Source organism: Myotis nattereri, assembly GCF_964212035.1.
Source record: "Myotis nattereri genome assembly, chromosome: 3".
Classification (NCBI taxonomy): domain Eukaryota; kingdom Metazoa; phylum Chordata; class Mammalia; order Chiroptera; family Vespertilionidae; genus Myotis; species Myotis nattereri.
The window spans coordinates 201,556,830-201,577,981 of NC_138077.1; the positions used below are offsets into that span (position 1 = coordinate 201,556,830).

At 48.6% G+C, this 21,152-nt stretch overlaps 1 protein-coding gene across 1 annotated transcript; it reads right to left on the reverse strand.

The window, feature by feature from the left end:
• Positions 1-1,032: 1,032 nt before the first annotated feature.
• NCMAP (non-compact myelin associated protein) lies at positions 1,033-20,336 on the reverse strand (the record flags this gene model as incomplete). The annotated part of the gene is made up of 4 exons (XM_081088421.1): positions 1,033-1,174; positions 3,538-3,622; positions 4,991-5,079; positions 20,272-20,336. The coding sequence occupies 4 exons, from the start codon at positions 20,334-20,336 to the stop codon at positions 1,033-1,035; spliced, it is 381 nt and encodes a 126-aa protein (XP_080944547.1).
• Positions 20,337-21,152: the final 816 nt, after the last annotated feature.

Here is a 21,152-nt window from a genome sequence, read left to right on the forward strand (position 1 = left end):
AGCTGCTTTACTGAGACCAGGACTTGTTATTGTAGCCCCGTGAGGCAGATGTTATCATTCTCACTTCAAGGTCAAGAAACCAGATAAGGAGAGGTCAAGTCACTTCCCCAAGGCCACACAACCAGGAAGCAGAGCTCGGAAGGCAGGTCTTCTTAACTCCAAATTGCTTTAAGGAGTCAAAGAGGCCAGCTCTCTATAGAGAAATGAGTTGTGAACGAGGTATTTTGAATGTGTCCTGACTTTCTGCAAGGTGACCAGGAAAGGGCACAGGTAACATAAATAGAGCTGTAATCTAATCTGTCCAAACACTGGTTCTCGAGCGGACATGTTAACCCGAGAGCGAGGATTGCTCAGAATCCAAATCGAGGGGAGCCGAGAAATGAGACTGAGCCAGTGTTAATCCACCCAGAGCGAAGGAGGGGCTCTGACCAGCCACCAGGCTGTCCCAGGCCCCTGGACACTGTAGCAATCAGTAGTGTCCTAGAGGCCATTAATCCTCAAGGTCACCCTATGCCTGCCAATCTGACTTTTACTAATGATTAGAAACCTTTGGGGAAGAATTCCGTGTTCTCCTCAACCTTTCTTAAAGAGGGAAAGGTGTGCTGACCAATCCATCGTCCTGAGCGAGTTAGCGGTCATCTAGTACTGGAATAAGTTACAAATTAACAAGTTGGTTTTCTGGTTAGTTAGTCCACTTAGTTCCCCTGATTATGGGATTGAATAGTTCGCTCAGCAAAGCTGTGGATATGGCCCTTACTCTGACATGACTCAGTTGTTGACACTCTCAGATGACAAAAGGGTATTCCACAGCTTTTTGGTAATGTGGCAGCAGAGATACGGACACAGTGGGGGTGGGGAGGGCAGGGCAGGATGGGGGTGGGGGTTGCCTGAAGCTTCAGGGGTTGGATGAGTGGCCCCTGTCGATCTGACTGGAAGAAACTCATATTGAAGCTGCCAAAGGAGAAACGTGCTTGTTGGTCTTGACTGGAGAAGGCTCTTCAGACAGTAGCTGAGATAGCACCAGGGTGGGGGTCACCGAGTCTCCACGTGGACGTCAACAGGGCTGAAGGTCACAGTTGCAGGCTGTTGGCTGCTGCTGCTGGTAGGGCCTTGAGCATAGGGGGAGACTGGCTTGGGGCCCTTGGGCTCCAGCTCCCGCCTCGCCCTCATTTTCCTGCAATGAGATAGGCACACTTGGTTGAGTCTCTCCCCTCCTCTGCCCCAGGGAGTGAGTTCTGTGACTATGGCTCTGGCAAAGAGGTTGATGTTGATCATCATTAAATTATGTTGCTTAATTGCCAACCATAGAATTTCACAGCTGGATGACACCTTAGACATTAGCTAGTCTGACCCTTTGATTTTTTGTTTAATCTAAATTACATACTTTATTTTATTTTTTCTTATTAATGAAAGAGTAAACTGTCAGATAGGTGGCTGTATTAAAGACAAGACAAAGATGTTCCATTTTTGGTAGCATGAGTTAAGTTTTGCAGCCTCATTATGCTTGCTAATTTTATTGCTAGAAATATTTAGTAACTTTGAACATAATTGAGAAGAGAATATACTTAAAATGCATATCCTGTCCTTCATTTCATATGCCATAAAGTTTAATAATTAACAACAATCATTCATTCTAATGTCTATGTATTTCCTCTTGTTGACCTGTCATAATTCTTTTTTAAAAATTTCAAATCCTCAGAAAAGTTGCACAAATAGTACAATTAATATTCGAATACCCTTCACCAAACAGTTCATTGGTTGTTAACAATTTGCCAGATTTGTTTTCTCTCTCTCTCTCTCTCTCTCTCTTTCTCTCTCTCTCTCTCTCCCCACCCCCAACCACTTACACACACACACACACACACACACATACATACACACAGAATTGTGTGTGATTTCTTAAAATCACAAGCCATCTGTGAGTTAGTTGCAGACACTATGCCACTTTACCCCTCGGTAGTACTAAGAACAAGGGCATTCTGCAATGTGGCCATAACACAATTATCACACTTTGAGATCCTTCCATTTGAAAGATGATAAAATTGGCACCGAGAGGTTAAATGACTTGCCTGACAGACCAAACATCATTTAAACAGGGGCGAGTGGAGTCTTCATCCACCTTACCCGCTCGGAAAGGGGCTTAGAGTCCCATCAACGACCGAGAGGAATGAAGGGTAGACACGGGGGTTTGATGCCACTTCCTGGTTTGGGATAGACTCAAATTGTAACACCCCAAAGGATTTTAAAAATAACTTATTACATGTTATCATTATCATGATTATTACTTGTAGTGGTGTAGTATTTTCTTTGGAGCAAGATGGACTGGGCTGAGTCCCAACTCTGGCAGTTAGGGCTGCGTGACCTTGGGCATGTTACTTAATCTTCCTGTGCCTGTTTTTTCATGTCTAAAAATTTGGGGATAACAGTAGGACCCACCTTGTGGGGTTGTTGTGAAGTGTAAATGACTCAATACATGTAAGAAGCTTAGGACATGCGTGGCACATAGTAAGAGATGAATATATGTCCTCTACCGATATAAATAATATTAATTTTATGATAAAAACAATGCATGTTTATTAATCCTCAAAAATAAGGATGGCCCTAGCCGGTTTGGCTCACTAGATAGAGCGTCGGCCTGGGGAATGAAGGGTCCCAGGTTCGATTCTGGTCAAGGGTATGTACCTTGGTTGCAGGCTCATCCCCAGTGCCGGGTGTACAGGAGGCAGCTGGTCGATGCTTCTCTCTCATCGATGTTTCTAACTCTATCCCTCTCCCTTCCTCTCTGTAAAAAATCAATACAATATATATTTAAAAAAACTATATCCATTGGGCCTGAAGTGAAAGAAATAAAAAGCAAAATGAAATTTAAATTAAAAAAAATAAAATAAGGATGCACGGGCCCTTCCCCTAGAAAAACCAACAACCAACTAACTAGCAACCCCATACAGCCCCTGCTTGTTAACACCTTGTTGTGTCTCATTTGAGCCCTCCTTGAATGTGAGTGTGTAATCCAGGTGTCTTATCATACTGTACATACTGTTTTTTAAACTTTGACAATTGATTTCTTCCTTGAAAAGAATGACCTTCTAGCAAAGTTGTGATTAGAGGTGATAACACAACATTTATTCTTCATGCAATCAAGTTCTATTATTTTATTTTATCTTATTTGGTCCCAGAAAGTGAAGTCACGTGTACATGTATTTGTCACCCCAAATAGTCATGTGGTTCACCCAGCAGAGGACTACCCAAGAGAAGAGGATTGAAACATCCCTCTATTACCTGTATATATGTACAGGTGTTTGCCACCATGCTCAAGGCCTATATCATTGTCATTATCCCTGTTATATTTTAAAAAATATTATCTCCAAGTACAAAAATATTTGGTCACTGTGAAGTTCCTATAGGGGAGCAGATATCAAAAAAGGACCCACAAAGGGCTAGAGGCTGAGGATGGACTCTTGGGTGCTGCTGGGTACGTGACAGGCATCCACACGTGTTAGCTCCCATTCATTCTGGCGTCCCTGAAGGGACCCATACCTGTTGTACACCTTCAGCAAGATCAGAACCACGGTGAAGATGATGATGACAACCACAACAACGGCAGCAACGATGGCTCCAGAACCTACAAGGAGGAGAGGAGAGGTGACAAATGTGAGGCCCGAAATGCGGAGGAGCAGTCAGAGCCTGGGAGGGGGGCTCCTACCGTGGCACCCGACGTCCCCGCTGGGCCAAGGGGAAGACAAGAGAACGCCGCACCTCACTGCTGACCCCGGGACAGAGTCACGTCTGAGTCGCCGTGCTCCCTACGCACACGGGGCTTGGGAGCTACGTCCTCAGCACATCGCCTGCCAGAACTCTGCCTTGGGGCGAGTCCAGCGTTACCCAGCTTCAACCCTCTTTTGGGAAACAGGCAAGCAAAATACCTTCCCTCTTTTTTCTTTATTTTAAACTATTCCTCACCGGAGGATATTTTTTCCATTGATTTTTAGAGAGTGAAAGGGAGGGAGGGAAGGAGGGGAAAAAGAGAGAGATCAGTTGCCTCCTGCACGCCCCCCAAATAGGGCTGAGGATTGAACCTGCAACCCAGGTATGGGCTCTTGACTAGGAATCGAACCCGAGACCCATTGGTGAATGGGCTGACACTCTAACCACTGAGAAACACCGGCCAGGGCCCTTCCCTCTTTTTGATAAAGTAATATGTAATTTTTGTAGAAAATTTTGAAAATACAAACAAAAAAAGGGCGAGGATAAAGACCTCATTGCCCCAAGAAGCACTGATTTTCTACACATATATCCACCTTCACCTTCATCCAGCTCCCTGCCAGCACCAGAGCCTGGACCTGTTCACTACTGGGGGACATACCACGTGTCAGGAGGCCTGCTACATCTGCAGAAGTGTATACCAAGTCAACTGAAATGACTGAACCGGACCCAGACTCCCCCCAATACAATCAACTGGTATTCTGAAGAGTGGCCCTCAAATGTTCCCTCCTGGGGACCCCTGGTTCCTGCAGATGCCTCACCTGGGCTAACTCCTCCCACCTACATTCATTTACTCCTTTGTGAACTGATGGGATGTGTTTGCCTTGCAAAATTAGTATGAAAGTAGCTACACTTTAAGGCGACCCATTTAGGGACATCTTACAAAAGATTCAAATTCCCATGGCCCTCTAGAACCCAAAACTCTAATACTACCCATTAGGTACTTAGCACACATCTAGCTGTTCTAAGCTCTTTACATGGATTGTCTATTTTAATCCTCACCTACCTTATGTGGTAAGATCATTAATATCCCACTAATAGATGGAGAAACAGGCACAGAGCAGTGAAGTCACACGCTCAAGGTCGCCCAGTTGGCAAGCAGTAGACCTGAGACCGAGACCCAGGCAGTCTGTCTCCAGAGCCCAAGCTCTTGCCCTCTAGACCAGGAGCTGCCCTTGACACTTGCCCCGCCATCCCTCCCCCAGCTGCCACGCCAAGTGGACCTTACTCTTGTACAGAAAGTCATCTTCTCTGGTGGTCACGTTCAATGAGAAGAAGGTGGTCCCCCCCAGAGGGGTGGCTGTGGTCATCTTGATCCTGGTGAGAATGAAGATGAAATTTTGTTTCAAATCAGAGTGAGCTTTATAACCCCGGTGTGATGCTTCCTCTGGTCTTTATCTGGATGATTGGAGAATATTCAAGCCTTCAGCAAGTCAGTACAGGCCCTTTACTATATACTTTAGGGAATTAAAAATACTGTCTGATATTTGTAAAGAACTTCATTTTTCAAAGCAGTTTAAATCCATCCAACAACATTTATTAAACTCCCCCTGACCAGGTTCACACAGAATGTCTGCATTGCTCTTCAAGAAACGGTGTGAGGGAGGTTATTATTATTGCCATTCGACTGATGAAACTGAAGCCCCCCAAACTACATGCAGCCCCAAGTTTACCCAGCAGAAGTTAACCCAGGACATCTGCCTCCCACACTAGAGGGCTTTTCACCGCCTGCAACAGCGCCTGGAATGATATTCCTGCTTTTAAATGTTTTAGAATCTAAGGAGGCGATGGGGAAAAAAATTAACTGTGATGATGAGGTAGCCAGCGACATAAGCCACGGGAGGAGACCCATTCACGTGGGCTGACGGGTGGGAGGAAGGAGAACAAAGGTCAGGTTGCACAAAGCTCTCCGTGGGAGGAGAGTGAATGCATGTCGAGCATTTATCCTGCACCAGGCCCTGTCCCAGGTGCCTTTGCACACCACACAAGCTCATTAATCCTCTCATGTTGCCGCTGAGCAAAATGAGGCTGCGTGGTTGAGTGAATGAACCAAGGTCACACAGCCAGGAAGGTGCGGAGCCTGGACCGGGAATTGAGCTGTGACCTCCTGGCTCAGAGGTCGACACTCAACCAACAGCCACGTCGGCCAGGGTATATATTCTTCTTTATAATTAAAAAAGTATTTCTGCCCTGGCCGATGTGGCTCAGCTGGCTGAGTGTCATTCCTTGCACCAAGAGGTTGCTGGTTCAAATACGGTCAGGGCACATGCCCAGTTGCAGGTTGTGGGCTCCCTCCCCAGTAGGGGGCATGCGGGAGGCAGCAGATAGATGGTTCTCTCTCCCTTTTGCTTCCTCTTTCTCTAAATATAATCAATAAAAAAAATATTTAAGAATAATAAAGTCCGCCAAAACCGGTTTGGCTCAGTGGATGGAGCGTCGGCCTGTGGACTGAGGGGTCCCAGGTTCGATTCTGGTCAAGGGCATGTACCTGGGTTGCGGGCACATCCCCAGTGGGAGATGTGCAGGAGGCAGCTGGTCGATGTTTCTCTCTCATCGATGTTTCTAACTCTCTGTCTCTCTCCCTTCCTCTCTGTGGGAAATCAATAAAATATATTAAAAAAAAATAATAGAGTCCTGGCTTGTTTGGCTCAGTGGATAGAGCGTCGGCCTATGGACTGAAAGGTCCCGGGTTCGGTTCTGGTCAAGGGCACAGGCCTGGGTTGTGGGCTCGATCCCCAGTAGGGGGCGTGCAGGAGGCAGCCGATCAGTGATTCTCTCTCATCATTGATGTTTCTATCTCTCTCTCCCTCGCTCTTCCTCTCTGAAATAAACTCAGATTGAACAAATGTTTACAATCATATTTTCTTCTATTCTTTATTTAAAAAAAAAAAACCCAAGAGACTCAGTTGAAATCCCTTTTCTATTCTATCTCATTCCTTCCCCCAAGGTTACTACCTTGGCTAACAGTGTATATTTTTTTTCATCAAAGTTTAAAAAATGTTTACGACATATATATGTCCATAAACATAGCATATACCCATAAACAGTACATATCCATAGCCCTTATATATATTGAGTCAACATATTTAGTAAACCAATATGAATCGAACACCTACGAAGTGATTGGCCCTGTGCTAGGTGCTGGGAATACATTATGAAATAAAAGACAAACTCCCTGCCTCCAGAAGCTCACATTCTATTTTATTTTATTTTTGGGGGGAGAAGCTCACATTTTAGTAGAGAAAGACTGTAGGTGTGACCACGGCATTCTTGGGCTCAAAAAACAATCATCTCCCCAGCGCCCACACTTCTAAATCTGGCAGCAAAAGCCCTTCATGGGCCATTTCCACCCTCTGTCCTCAAGCGTTCAGCTCCTCACACCAGCCTCTGCCAAAAGCTGTGACAATGGACCTCTCCATTGTCCCCCATCCCCCGTCATTCCTGGTCTTTGCTGTCTCTGGGCTGGCTGCCCCGGGCTTTGCCCTCCCCAGGCCCCCACCGTGGGCATCTCCTGAGAGCCCCCACCGCTGGGCGGCTTCTCTGCCAGACCCTCCCAACTCCTGATGGAAACACTCCTCCATGGGTCAGGCCGTCCGCGCCCCGGCTCAGGAGCACCCTCTGTGGCCAGGCCCTGTGGATCCATAGGATGACTCTGCCTTCACTTTCTCAGCTCTCCCCTAGGTCTCTGCCTAAAGCCTCCCGGCTCTTGTCTGCACCTCCCCGCTTAGACCAGACCCTCAAGACGCCCAGCGGGGAGTCCCCTTGCGGCTCTGCCTCCTGACCTCCCCACCTTGGCCAACGTTTCTTCCCGACTGGACTTCCTGTCCTAACCGTCCTAAACAGGCCCAGGTCGGCCATGCTCCCCCGCCTGCTCCCAATCCAAAAAGATCACATCCTTCAAGGCTCAGCCCAGTCACCCCAGGAAGAGTCCTCCCCGACAGAATTAGCCATCCAGTCCTCTCCCTCCCTCCGCAGCACTCAGAGAACACACCACAGCGCGCGGCTCCCTGGCTGTGGCTGGCAGCTAAGCTCCCAGGTTCACTGAGGGTAGAGCCTGTTTCTGGTTCTTTCTCAAAGCCTTCTACCTGCCCCAGATAACGTGTCCGGATCCGCTCACCTTTGCCAGTGGAAGTACCTGGGGGAGTAATTGACCTTCTCCCAGCTTGGTTTGTGCACCTGTAAAATGAGGTAGCTTTTCCCAAGGGAGCTGAGGGGTAGAGGGTAGGTATGAAAAGTGCTTTTTCGTGTTCTAGTGGATATTAGGCAATATTTGCTGAACTAAATTACAGAGAGGTGGATCTGGAGCTCAGAACAACAACAAAAATTTTTTTCTATAAAAGTAAGTGTGGCTCTAGTGCCGGTTTGGCTCAGTGGATAGAGCGTCGGCCTGCGGACTGAAGGGTCCCAGGTTCGATTCCGGCCAAGGGCACATGCCTGGGTTGTGGGCTTGATCCCCAGTGGGGGGTGTGCAGGAGGCAGCTGATTGATGTTTCTCTCTCATCACTGATGTTTCTACTTCTCTCTCCCTCTTCCTTCCTCTCTGAAATCAATAAAGAAATGTATTTAAAAATAAATAAATAAAAATAAGTGTGGACCAATATGAGAACATGGAATGAAAGTCTCCCCCCGGCCCCCCATAACTCCCCCCTACTCCTAAGGAGAGATACCTGCCCTGCCCCCCCACACTGTTCTCCATCCCAGTACATAGTTTTAATATGTATCTGCCTATATACCCTCTGCTTCTATCCCCACCAATATCAAGCTGAGAAGACTCACCAGTCATGCTTTCTCAAAATTTCTTTTAAAAACAGAAAAGAGAGGCATGTGGGTGGCTGCTGATCAAGAGTCACTTTAGTGAGGGAAATGTGGAATAATCACTGGATAAGCTACGTCCTGCCTGTGCACACGCCCACCGCCGAACCAACAACACAAAAGTGACAGAAGCCACCACCCGAGGGCCTGCACATGGCAACACCTGTGGCAGGTATTTTTAAAAATCCATGCTTTGCTTTCATTTGTTAACTTATGTAAAACAGGGTTTCCTCTCCCCTTGTTTCAGGTGAGGCCCCCAAGACTTGGGGATAAAGCTAACTGTCCATGCTCACACAGCCTGGAAGCTGGCCCTGCAGCTTCAAAGTCTGTATCCTTCCCACCGCACCACCCCGCTGTGGGACACACTAGGGGGTCCAGGACCAGTCACCACAGAAACATGCGTGCACACACGCACACACACACACGCACACACACACACTGACCGGTAATGCGGCGTCTAAGGCACCAGGACACGGCTCCTCTCGGGGTGACCTCCTGGGCAACCTCCCCAGCTCCAGGTGCAACTCCTTTCGGTGGGCCCAGCTGCTCTCCTTTCTGAGCGGGCAGTGAGCAGTCTCAGAGCGTCTCTCGCCTCATCTCGGGACGAGGGCTCTCAATTACAGCTCTGTTCCTGCCACCTCCGGGAAGGCGGGAGGGAGGGAGGTGCAACAGTGATGGCCAAGGCTGTGGGTGTTTTCATGTGTGGAGCCCCAGCCTGTCTTGTTAACCAAGTGAGGTCCAGTAGGGGGACTTCAGTATCAAATATGCCTATGACCAGGGTCTATGGCTATAGAAAAGGGGGTGCATAGGAGTGTACGGAGTGGGTGATGCTGGTTTTCACTGACTGAGATTAATTTAATAATAATAATAATAATCTATAATAATAAAAGCATAATATGCTAATTAGACCAGACAGCCGAACGACCTTCCGGACGACCTTCCAGACGACCTTCCAGACGAAGCTGGGGCTGAGAGGGCTGAATTTCGTGTACTGGGCCAATAATAATAATACAACTATGTGTTAGGCACTGCACTGAGTGCTTTGTGTGGAAGGTCTTACTGAATCCTCATACCTATCTGGCAAGGAAGGTGCAGTCACCGTGCCCATTCTACAGATGAGAAAGCAGAGGCTCAGGGCAGAGCGAAATCAATATAAGCTCACCAAGCTAATACTGTGGCTGTGCTAGCATTCACGCTGGGTCTGTCGGATCCCATAACCCCTTCCCCCAGTGAAGCCTCCCAGTGAATACAAATGGCCCAGCATCCAGAGCTCAAGCCAACATCAGCTCTGATGGAAAACCTACACAAGCTGGGGCGCAGCAGAGAGAGGCAGAGCCCTTGCCGCAGGCCCCTGCCCCTGACTGATCCTACCTTACTGGTCCCTGCCCTGGCCAACACTGGACAACTCTGGACGTCTTCAGCAGAGCCTTAATCACATTTACAGAACCAACAGCGGATTGTTGTCCCTTGGGTTGTTTACAAATGGCCTCGTGTGGGAGGTCAGTTTGGGAAGTGACAGAGGGTCATGACCATTTACTCCTGAGCCACTCCTCCCTGTTCCTTGGTCAAGTGTCAGAGCCAAATCTGGAAGATGAATGTTGCCAGGCCCGCCTGTCAAAAATTATCTCCCCTACTGCTCTGCCCCAGTGGTACCCTCCTTCCCTCTGGCTGGGCCTAAAAGTTCCCTGTTGGATAAGAAAGCCAAGACTACCACTCCTAGGTGACCCCTGCTTACAAGACCAACTGTAACTCAGAGTAAATAACCCATGAATGACCTTGACCCACCAAAACATTGGGATTGATTTCCCCAATCACCTGAGAGATGGGAGGTTCAGCTTGACTCGGTCTTTTCCACAGACAAAAACCTCACTGATCCCAACCAGCCCCTGGAGTTGTTGGGAAATTTTCATTATCAGAAAATTAATCTTCATGTTGGAACCAACATTTCTCTTCTTGTGATTTTCACCCATTGGTCCTAATTCTCAGCCCACAAAGGTAATCTGCTACTCTTACACGTGACAACTGTCAGGTTAAAAGTACTTCTGTGGCCCTAGCCTGTTTTGCTTAGTGGTTAGGTCTTCGTGTTGGCCTGTGAACTGAATTCAGGGTTGCAGGTTTGATTCTGTCCAGGGCTTGTACCTCATACCTTGATTGCAGGCTCCATCCCTGGTCAGGGTGTGTGTGGGAGGCAATCAATTGATGTGTCTCTCTCACATTGATGCTTCTCTCTCACTGTCTCTCCCCCTCCCTTCCACTCTCTCTAAAAATCAGTGGGGAAAAAATATCCCCAGGTGAGGATTAAAAAAAAAAAAGCTCTTCTATGCATGAAAGGTTAAATTCAAACTTCCATTGGATGGAGCTAATATCAACACTTCAATTTTACCTCCCACCAATAGGTGGCAATAGCAGTTGGTTAACCTACAAATGACTGGTAAATGTCCTGTGAACTCACCCTGTGTCTAAGTAAAGGAGCTTTCTGCCCTTGAAAACAGCAATTGTATGTTCTCTGATTCATTGCTTCTCAGATCCTTTAAGTCAGCGGTTCTCAACCTGTGGGTCGTGACCCCTTTGGCAGTCGAATGACCCTTTCACAGGGGTCACCTAAGACCATCCTGCATATCAGATATTTACATTATAACAGTAGCAACATTACAGTTATGAAGTAGCAACGAAAATGATTTTATGGTTGTGTCACAACATGAGGAACTGTATTTAAAGGGCCAGAAGGTTGAGAATCACTGCTTTAAGTAAACGTTGGGGTTCCTCATTTTTCTGTGTCAATGTCTCCCTTAAATTCAGTACCACAAACTGAACACATGACTCCAGAGGGGTCCTGAAATGTCCAGAATGACATTTTCCTTGATATGTATCAGAATTCTATACGACCTTGGTCAACTTTCTTCACCTCTTGGGTTTTCTGATCCATAAAACAGCAATTATAAACTCCAGAGGGTTGTTGTGAGAATTAAATGAAATAAATCATGTAACATATTTAGAACAGGGGCTGTGCACAAAACCTATTGGTATTACACTGGATTAATGCAAACAAATAGCTCATTTGCTTTACAGGGGCCACAGTACACTGCTCATACACACCCTGTTGATGTGCCCCTAAAACTTTTTCAGACTTTTTCTTATACTTGTTCATGGTCAATCAGAGCCCTAAGATTGGTAAGTAAAAGGGCTTGCTAAACTGCAAAGTGCAGTTTTATTTCCTTTTATGGAAATAAAAGGCAATGGCAGTTGCATTATTAATGGTAATGATATTAAGATGAGCTGCTGTCCAGTGACTAAGTCTCCATTACGCTCTTGTATAAATGTATTTTTGAACTTAAGTGCAGGACTTTGCATTGATTCCTGTTAGCCTTGACTTTGTTGATTTGGGCCTTCAGGAAAGACACTCCAGCTCCATGAAGTATGATGTCCCAAGGAGGGAACTGAGGAGGGATTCCCCAGAACTACCTGAGGGTTCCAATTTTCTCCTCTATCGCCACTGAGGGCAGAGACAGAGGAAATAATGACACCTCCCCCAGGAAGGCAAAAGTCCTAATGCAACTGGGAGAGCATGGGGGCTGTTGGGTGGGCCAAGGAAGAAGAAGTAACAGATTCTTGGGGTGAGAATCAGGAGAACAGGGCTGCCTTTCCCACTCGTTTTGCATGTGACTTTGGAAAGCTCTCCTCTCTCTGGACCTTAGCTTTCCCATCTGTAAAATGGGCCCATTTGAAGATGATCTCTAAGAACCTTTCCAATCTATAGTTCTGTTGTATGCAGCAGCTATTCAGAGCTTAACTTGAGAACCAATATTTTCATTTTTCTTGGTAGATGCTGACTCGGGGTGTTAGGAGAGGGAAGTCAGCATATGCAATTCACGCTGGAAGGCAGGAACGCTTCCTGGAAGGCATCTGAGACTGGACCAACCTGAGGAGAACTCCACACAGGGGTCTGAAGTGCCAGCAGCAGTGCACAGGGGATGAACCTCCAAACACTGTTGGGCACAGAGTAACCCAATTCTGCCTGAATCCCAAAGGGCCACCTCCTACCCTCCATTCCTGCTGGGCTCCGCATCACCTCCCCCGCTCCATCTGCTGCCTGTGCGTGGCTCTGTCCCCGTGTGTAATACAGCTCCCAAAGATGGGATCCAGCGTAGCTTCATGTTCCCTTGCACTTGGGGCCACCCACAATTACAAACCAAACACATGTTCCTTGTGGTTGGTTTTTGGAAATTAGGAAGCACATTTCTGGTTTCAGTTATCCACCTATTCTTTCATCCTCCCATCCACTCCCGCACCCACCCACCCATCCACTGCACACAATTTACTCTCCACCTGTTCTTCTGTCCATTTGCCCTGTCATTCATTCAACCAGCGCCTACCCCGTACATACTAGCACAGAAAGGATTCAAAGAAGGGCTGTGGGGATCACCTTCCTAGAGCTTAGACAGTGAGGATAAGAAGTGGAATTGTTTCCTTTAAGAATCTCTCCTTCAATCAATAATTATTGGGAATCATCTCCCCAGGTTTAGCCCAGCATTGATCTCAGAGATGCCTGATCAATATCATACTGAAGTCCTCTGGAAAAAGCAGTGGCTTGCAGATCTGGGTTCTAGGCCCACCACTTCTATGAAGTCTTAGTTACCTCCTCTGTCAAATCCTGCCTTGAGGGTTCTCTGTTTCGGATTCTCGTGGCCCACATTGTAAAGAAAGCTGCCTCCAGGAGCTCCCAACCCAAGATGCGCGAATCTAAGTTCCACATGCTAAGATCTATAAATAGAAATCCCAGATGAAAATGGCCATGGGGCAGATTTTTGCCTAGTGCCAAAAGGGTGGCACAAACAGTGCCAGGAGTCGGTGGGAGGACGAGACCTGTGGGCGTTGTGGTTGAGTCTGACCAAGCGCTGGAATGAGACCTGTGGCTTCCATCTGGCCCCCAGTCTTTGGGCACAAGCCAAGGGTTCGGCTCCCAGGTCTCCTCAAACGACACCTCCCGCACAAATCTCCAGGTGCCCCCCGTCCCCAAGGAGAAAAAGAAGGCACAAGGTTAAAGAATGCATGCCCTTAAGTGACTATGGCAGAAGAAAAGAATTCCACCTTGACATTCTGGTCAGGAAGGGGAGGGAGCTAACATTTAAGGAGACACTGACACAGGGCTAGGCACTAGGCTCCCACATGCTTTCTCACGTCATCACTTCAAGGCGAGCCTTTTTACCTCCATTTTGCTGATAAAAAACGGAGGCTCAGAGAGATTGAGGGACTTGCTCCAAGTCTTACAGCGAGTGGAGGAGCTGAGACTCAAACTCACATCTTCTACCTCCAAACTGTCCCTGGCTGCCAAGCCTCCCAGGAGGTAAGCAATTGTCCTGGGCACTCCACGGGTCAGCAGCCCGAGCTGGCAGGGCTCCGCGCACACGGCACTGTTGCCATGGGGGCCAGATAATTCTCCATTTCGAGACCTGACCCGTGCAGGGCAGGATGTTAGTGCATCCCTGGCCTCCACCCACTAGTTGCCAGCAGCACCCCTAGTTGTGGCAAAAATGTCTCCAGATGTTTCTCAGTCTGGGAGGCAACTGGCCTCTGGCAGAGAACTACTGGAGGGGAACAACAGACCTGTCTCTTGACAGTTCCCTATCCTTCCTCCCTGAGGACGTCTCGACAGGAAGGACAGGAAGGGAAATGTCCACCGGTGGATAGACAACCAGTAACAACAATGACGATGACAACCACAAACACAGCGACCATGTAGCAGGTGCTCGCTCTGGACTGCTTACATGCCAAGGACTTCGTATATATTTTCTCACGCATATTATTGTTTCCCAGATGGAGGAACTGTGGCTCGGCGAGGCTAGGTAACGCACCCAGCATCCCAGTGCTAACGGAGAGCACAGGTAGGAAGCATTCGTTTCCTATGGCTGTTGTAACTAACCACCACACACCTAGTGGCTTCAAACGACACCAATGAATTTTCTCGTCGCTCTAGAGGTCAGCAGACTAAAATCAGTGTCGCCGGGCTAAAAGCAAGGAGTTGGCAGGCTCTGGGGGAGAACCTGTTGCCTTGTCTCTTCCAGCTTCTGCAGGCCATCTGATTCCTTGGCCCAAGGCCCCTCCTCCACCTACATCTTCAAGGTAACAGTGTGGCATCTTCCTATCTCTCTCTTCCTCTGACCTCTGTTTCCATCATCTCTCCTCTCCTCTCACTTTCCTGCCTCCCCATATAAGGACTCTTGTGATTACATTGGCCTCACCCAGGTAATTCAGGAGAAGCTCCTCACCTCTAGAACCTTATTCTCATCTACAAAGTCCCTTTGGTCATGTAAGGTAACACGGTCACAGGTGTGGGCATTAGGATGTGGATAACTTTTTTGGGGGGGAGGGGGCATATATGTAGGCTGTAGACTCTTATCTGTCCTACCCCAGGCTTTGTACTCTTATCTACTCTTGTCTCCCAAGCCCTGCCTGAGCAGACAATCCCCACAGGCCAGGAGCTCTGCAGGGCACTGGACAGGACAGGACAGGAGTGGTAGGCACTAGCACACATCGGAGGGAGTGGTGAGAAGTCCATTGACGGGAGCAGAGGAAGAGTCCGAAGACAACGGACCGGTGCAGGGTTGTGGGGAGTGGGCTCAGGAGTCAACCGGGCAGGCCTGCTTCCTGCCCTCCAAGCGAGTCTCAGCACCTACCTCCACCCTAACTTCAAATACATCGGTAGTTCATCCTGTCCTGAAGGACCACCCCACCCCAGCCCTCACCACCCAGGATTCCGTCCCATCTGTGGGGTTCATTTGCCCAGTTAACTGGTAACCATTCTCAATTTTTTCTTTCTACATCTTAAAATATAGATATACAGCCTTGCAGGTACCTAGCATACACTAACCTTTATTTAGAATTAATAACCTGTAGCCTGGCTGGCATGGCTCAGTGGTTGAACGTCGACCTGTGAACCAGGAGGTCACGGTTCCACGGTCAGGGCACATGCCCCGATTGCTAGCTCGAGCCTCAGTGTGAGGCATGCAAGAGGCAGCCGGCCAAAGATTCTCTCTCATCATTGATGTTTCTATCTCTTCCTCCCTTCCTCTCTGAAATCAAGAAAAATATATTAAAAAAAAAGAATTAATAACCTGTTAACCCACTCAGATCACCCTGGATCAGGGGTCCTCAAACTACGGCCCGCGGGCCACATGCGGCCCTCCGAAAACATTCATCCGGCCCGCCGGGTGTTTTTGCCGCTGCTGCCTGTCCTGCTTAGCAGCCGACTCGTCCCGGCCCGCAGTGCGCATGTGTGGAATGTCTGAGGGACAGTGAACTGGCCCCTGTTTAAAAAGTTTGAGGATCTTGCCCTAACCGGTTTGGCTCAGTGGATAGAGCATCGGCCTGCGGACTCAAGGGTCCCAGGTTCGATTCCGGTCAAGGGCATGTGCCTTGGTTGCGGGCACATCCCCTGTGGGGAGTGTGCAGGAGGCAGCTGATCGATGTTTCTCTCTCATCGATGTTTCTAACTCTCTAATCCCTCTCCCTTCCTCTCTGTAAAAAAATCAATAAAATATATTTAAAAAAAAAAAAAAGTTTGAGGATCTCTGCCCTGGATACTATAAGGCTTGTGTAACCATACCCTGTAATTTGCTAAGAGTTTAGCAGAAAGGCTGAGACTTAATTAGTTAAACTTTTTTCCATATCCATGCCATCCCTGGCATTGACAAGTACCAGAACTGTTTTTTTCAGGGATAAGCCCAAGATGCTTTGCGGGACCAGGGACCGATCAGGCTCACGTCACCCGAGGCTGGGAGAAGCGGCCTGGAGGACTCTATACCGACCGTTTCAGGAAGTAGTCTCATGATATCCTCCTTATAATACTAAAATCTCCTCCCTTTCCTCCCACGGGTGATTTCCCACCATTCTGTAACATGTGGCGTAAGCACTGGCATGTTTTCTAAAGGCGCATGCGCAGTAGTGCCCCCAGCGGCCATGCGACGATGAGGCTCACCTTGCTGTTCATGCATGGCTTCCCTGAATGAGGACAGATCCGACCCTTTGCTGGGGACAGCTGCTTTGGGAAGTGCCCTTCCTCCACCCCTCGCCCCCACGAGTGTCCTTGCCTGACAGCTCTCAATCGTGTACGTTCCTTCTGATAAAATCTTCTTTGAGCCGTCTGCCTAGCAACTGCTGAGTAATTGGAACCGGTTTCGTCCGGAAGACCGAGGGCTCACAAGGCCTTTAATCTTGTAAGTCCACTCCCTGTCCCATCCTGGGGTGCAAGGATGCCCGTCAGCTGCAGGGCCCCTCCCGGAGCCCACTGATCCATCCCTTTACCGAAACGAGACACCACACTGCCTGTCAGCCAGCCTGTCCCACCCCAGCCGCCCCAGCCGGCCAGAGCCTCGCACCTCCCCCAGCAGAACTGGGCTCCGCAGTGACTTAGGGATGACTCTCCTGACCCACAGGAAAACAGAGGTAAAAAGGATAAATTCGGTTTTGCCTCATTCTGGGAGAAATAATGCTTAGGATCTATATTTTTCTTTTAAAAATTATATTTTTCTGGTTAAGCATGCCGATGGAACGCAGTATTCATCTCTGCTTCCTCCTGAGACGCCTCACAAATGACAGTAAAGCAATCAAGACATGTAGACCCACAGGCTGAGGGAAAGGAGGGAAGACAACCACTAGAGCAGTGATGGCGAACCTATGACACGCCTGTCAGAGGTGGCACGCGAACTCATTTTTTTGGTTGATTTTTTCTTTGTTAAATGGCATTTAAATATATAAAATAAATATCCAAAATATAAGTCTTTGTTTTACTATGGTTGCAAATGTCAAAAAATTTCTATATGTGACACGGCACCAGAGTTAAGTTAGGGTTTTTCAAAATGCTGACACGCCGAGCTCAGAAGGTTCGCCATCACTGCACTAGAAAGAGGCCAATCCAGGTTTGAAAGCAGGAAGAGCTGATGGCTGAGTGGAAAAGGCTGACGGGAAACCAATCAAAGCTGATCTCGCTGATGAAACCCCAGGAAGACTCAGGAATGGGGGGCAGTGGCTGCCACCAAAGGCCAGGGTCCCACCTGGGGCTGAAAAGGAATTTGCAGCTCAGTCCCTCCAGTCCCTCCTCCTTGGGTCCCCCTGGCATAGGCTTCCTCTGCCCCAGGGATTCGGTAAGTTCACCTCTGCAGAGAGTGAGTCAGGAGGTGGACTGCACAGCCCCAGATGACAGCCACGTGTGGCCATTTACATTTAAATGAAAATTAATTAAAATTAAATAAAATGAAAAGCTCAGTGTGGCCCTACCTGATTTGGCTCAGTGGATAGAGCATCCTGGGTTTCAGGCTCGATCCCCAGTAGGGGGCGCGCAGAAGGCAGCGGATCAATGATTCTTTCTCATCATTGATGTTTCTATCTCTCTCTCCCTCTCCCTTCCTCTCTGAAGTCAATAAAAATGTATTTAAAAGAAAGAAAGGGTGCTAAGAAATTAAAAGTTGAAAAAATAAATAAAAATTTCAAAAAAGGCTTGGAAGATTGACAAAATGTCTCATAAAGTGGGACAAACCAGATTACTCCAAGAGGTCCAACAACCTAATAAGAATTCCAGAAGTGATTAAGCAGAGAAAATTGAGGGAAGGAAATTATCAAATAAAAAATAATACCTCAAAATTTCCCAGAAGTGAAGAATATGAATTTTCAGAATAAGCGGACCCTCTGAGTCCCCAGAATAATGAGTGAAAAAGACCCCAATAGGGCTCATCATCATGACCTTTTAGAACACAGGGCATAAAAAGAATACTCCACACATGTCCATAGATTTTTTTTTAAAAAACCTCTGTAAAAAAAATTGATTTGAGAGAGAAACATTGATTTGTTCCTCCATTTATTTATGTATTCCTTGGTTGCTTCTTTTATATATATATATTTTATTGATTTTTTACAGAGAGGAAGGGAGAGAGATAGAGAGTTGGAAACATCGATGAGAGAGAAACATCGATCAGCTGCCTCCTGCACATCTCCCACTGGGGATGTGCCCGCAACCCAGGTAGATGCCCTTGACCGGAATCGAACTTGGGACCTTGCAGTCCACAGGCCGACGCTCTATCCACTGAGCCAAACCGGTTTCGGCCTTGGTTGCTTCTTGTATGTGCCCTGACTGGGGATCAAACCCACAACCTTGGGGAACCCTTGGGGTAGCGGGATGATGCTCTAACCATTGAGCTCCTTGGCGAGGGCAATTTTATTTCTAAGGTCAAATACAAAGGACCAACAATCAAGATAAAACCAGAACGGCACTGGGTTTGACAGCAGCAGCACCAGAAGCTCTAAGACAAGCCTCCAAAATGCTGAGGGAAAATAATTTCCAGCCGAGACGTGGATAGCAAGCCAAGCTAAATATTGAACGAAAGGGCATACGAACGATATTTTGGGGGCAGGCAGGGCTTTTTAAAAACCCACTGCACCCCATGCACCTTTGCCCAGGGAGCTCCTAGAGGATGGGCCTCACTAAAGTGGAAGGGCAAGCCAAGGCGGAGCAGCGCACGATCGGGGACTGGGGGGTGCCCAGGGCCACCATCACTCTGCAGCAACCTGGGGGTGACCAATCCCACTGCGGGGGAGGAGGGAGGCGCAGGGGTTCAGCAGCCACGAAAAAATGAAACCGGGAGATTTTCAGACTGAAAGGAGATCTATTTTTCTGTCGGAGTGTTTGGGGATGAATTTACGATAGAAAACTGAGCTCTTCCAAAAGATGTAAGGAACCTAACTTCCCCCTCCCCACACACAACCTCTCACCGCTCCCCACCCCCCTCTGCGATGGTCCTAGGAGGCACCCCTGTGGAACCCTGTCTGAGAACCACGCAGCCCAACGCCCTCTCCTTACAATCGGGGAAACTGAGGGCCAGCAAAGCCACCCAGGCGCACACAGAGAGAAGAAAGTTCGCTTGGTGCGTCTTGGAGAACTCCTCTCTGATGCATTTAAGCCTGAAGACGAGAGCAGTCACAACAGGAAGAACTAAGCCAAACCTGAAGGAACCCTGGCTGGTGAGTGCGGCCCCACCTGGCCTGTGTTATCCGCCGTAGCTGTGCTTTCAATCACCCTGCGACGTACCTGCAGGAAATTCCTAAAAAGAACAGACTTCGTTACTTCTAAGTTCCTGAGTTACGTCTAATGACCACCTATCAAAGCAAGAGCACGTAGATGTAACTGAGTTCTGTACAGCCTGGACAAGTCAGCCTTAAACCTCTGGGGGAAGTTGGGGTGGGAGTGCAGGGGGAAAAAAACCACATAACTGAGTACCAACGCGCTCCTTGGAACCAGGGGCCCTGACCCCCAGTGCTCTTAGGGACCTTATTATTATTTTTAAGAGTCAAGGCCAACGTCCTCCTGCGAACTCCAATGACCAGACTTTGTTCCTTAATGCCGACGTTTCAGGGGCCTCACTTTTGATTCGTTGCCTCTGTCCACGTTCTCCAAGGGCTTGGCTAACCTCAACGTGTTTGCAATTAGTGAGTGAAGGATGTAAACTCTGGCGTCTCTGAACTTGAAATTCTAAGACACCTACTAATCTGTAACCCGTGACATTCTCTCTCTGTGTCTCAATGTCCTGGTCTATGAAGCTCATCTCCTTATCTATTTAACAGGGTCACCACCAAAACCCCAACAGAGAGGCCTGATGTATGGGGCAAGAACCTGGGCTGGAAGTTAGGAGTCCTGGGTTCGAGTCTTACCTGTGCTGCTTACTTGCTGTAAGCCGCTTCTCCTGTCTGGACTTCAGTTTGCTCTCCTGCAACATGCGCAGCTGGGGCCCTGTGACCTCCGCCTCATGCGCCTTCCACCGTGTGACTCCCAGCCCCCCGTTTGGTTCAGGACACGGCCCCTCACCCTCCCCGAGGGTTGCCGGCCTCCCACACCCTCCATTCCAGAAGAAACACCCTTCCCCTTTCCTGCCCAAGCTCGGCCTGGCAAGCGCTGGGCTGCCGAGAGGACGGGAGGTGGGGAAATGGGCCCAGCAGTTCAGGCCTCCGTGGTGAGAGCTGGCCCATGGCCAGTCACAACAGGCCTGGAGATACAGAGGGCACTTGTCTGGGGGACCCAAGGTCTCATGTAAACCTTTGCTCTCGCGTTGGCCCGCCGCCTCTCTTCTCCCTCCCGCCCAGGCACAGTACCGGCACCGGCTTTGTGGTAAAGTGGGCTGTGGGTGCTGCACAGACCTGAGCAGCCCCTCGATGGGCTGGGAAACTGGACAGAAGGAGGTAGGGGGACAGGGGAGGTGGCCACAGTGAGGTTGGAGGGTGGAGATAGTGGGGGACGGGGGGGGGGGGCGCAGGAAAGGCTTTGGACCCAGCAGTGGGGCAGACCAGGGGGGCAGGAGGAAGGGGCTCGTGCCCTCCTCTCTCATTGATTCGCCAAGGGCTGTGAGCGAGGTACTTCCTTCTCTCCTCCAGTCCTCAGTTTTAAAATGGGACTGACTGTCCCACCCTAAGGCTGTGAGGACTAGTGTCAGATGATGAACTCACAGTGTGATGTAGTGGAGGAAAGGGTTTGGAGTTAGATGAACCTGGGTTCAAATCCCACACCTATTTACCTCTGAACTCACTGTTGGGGGCAA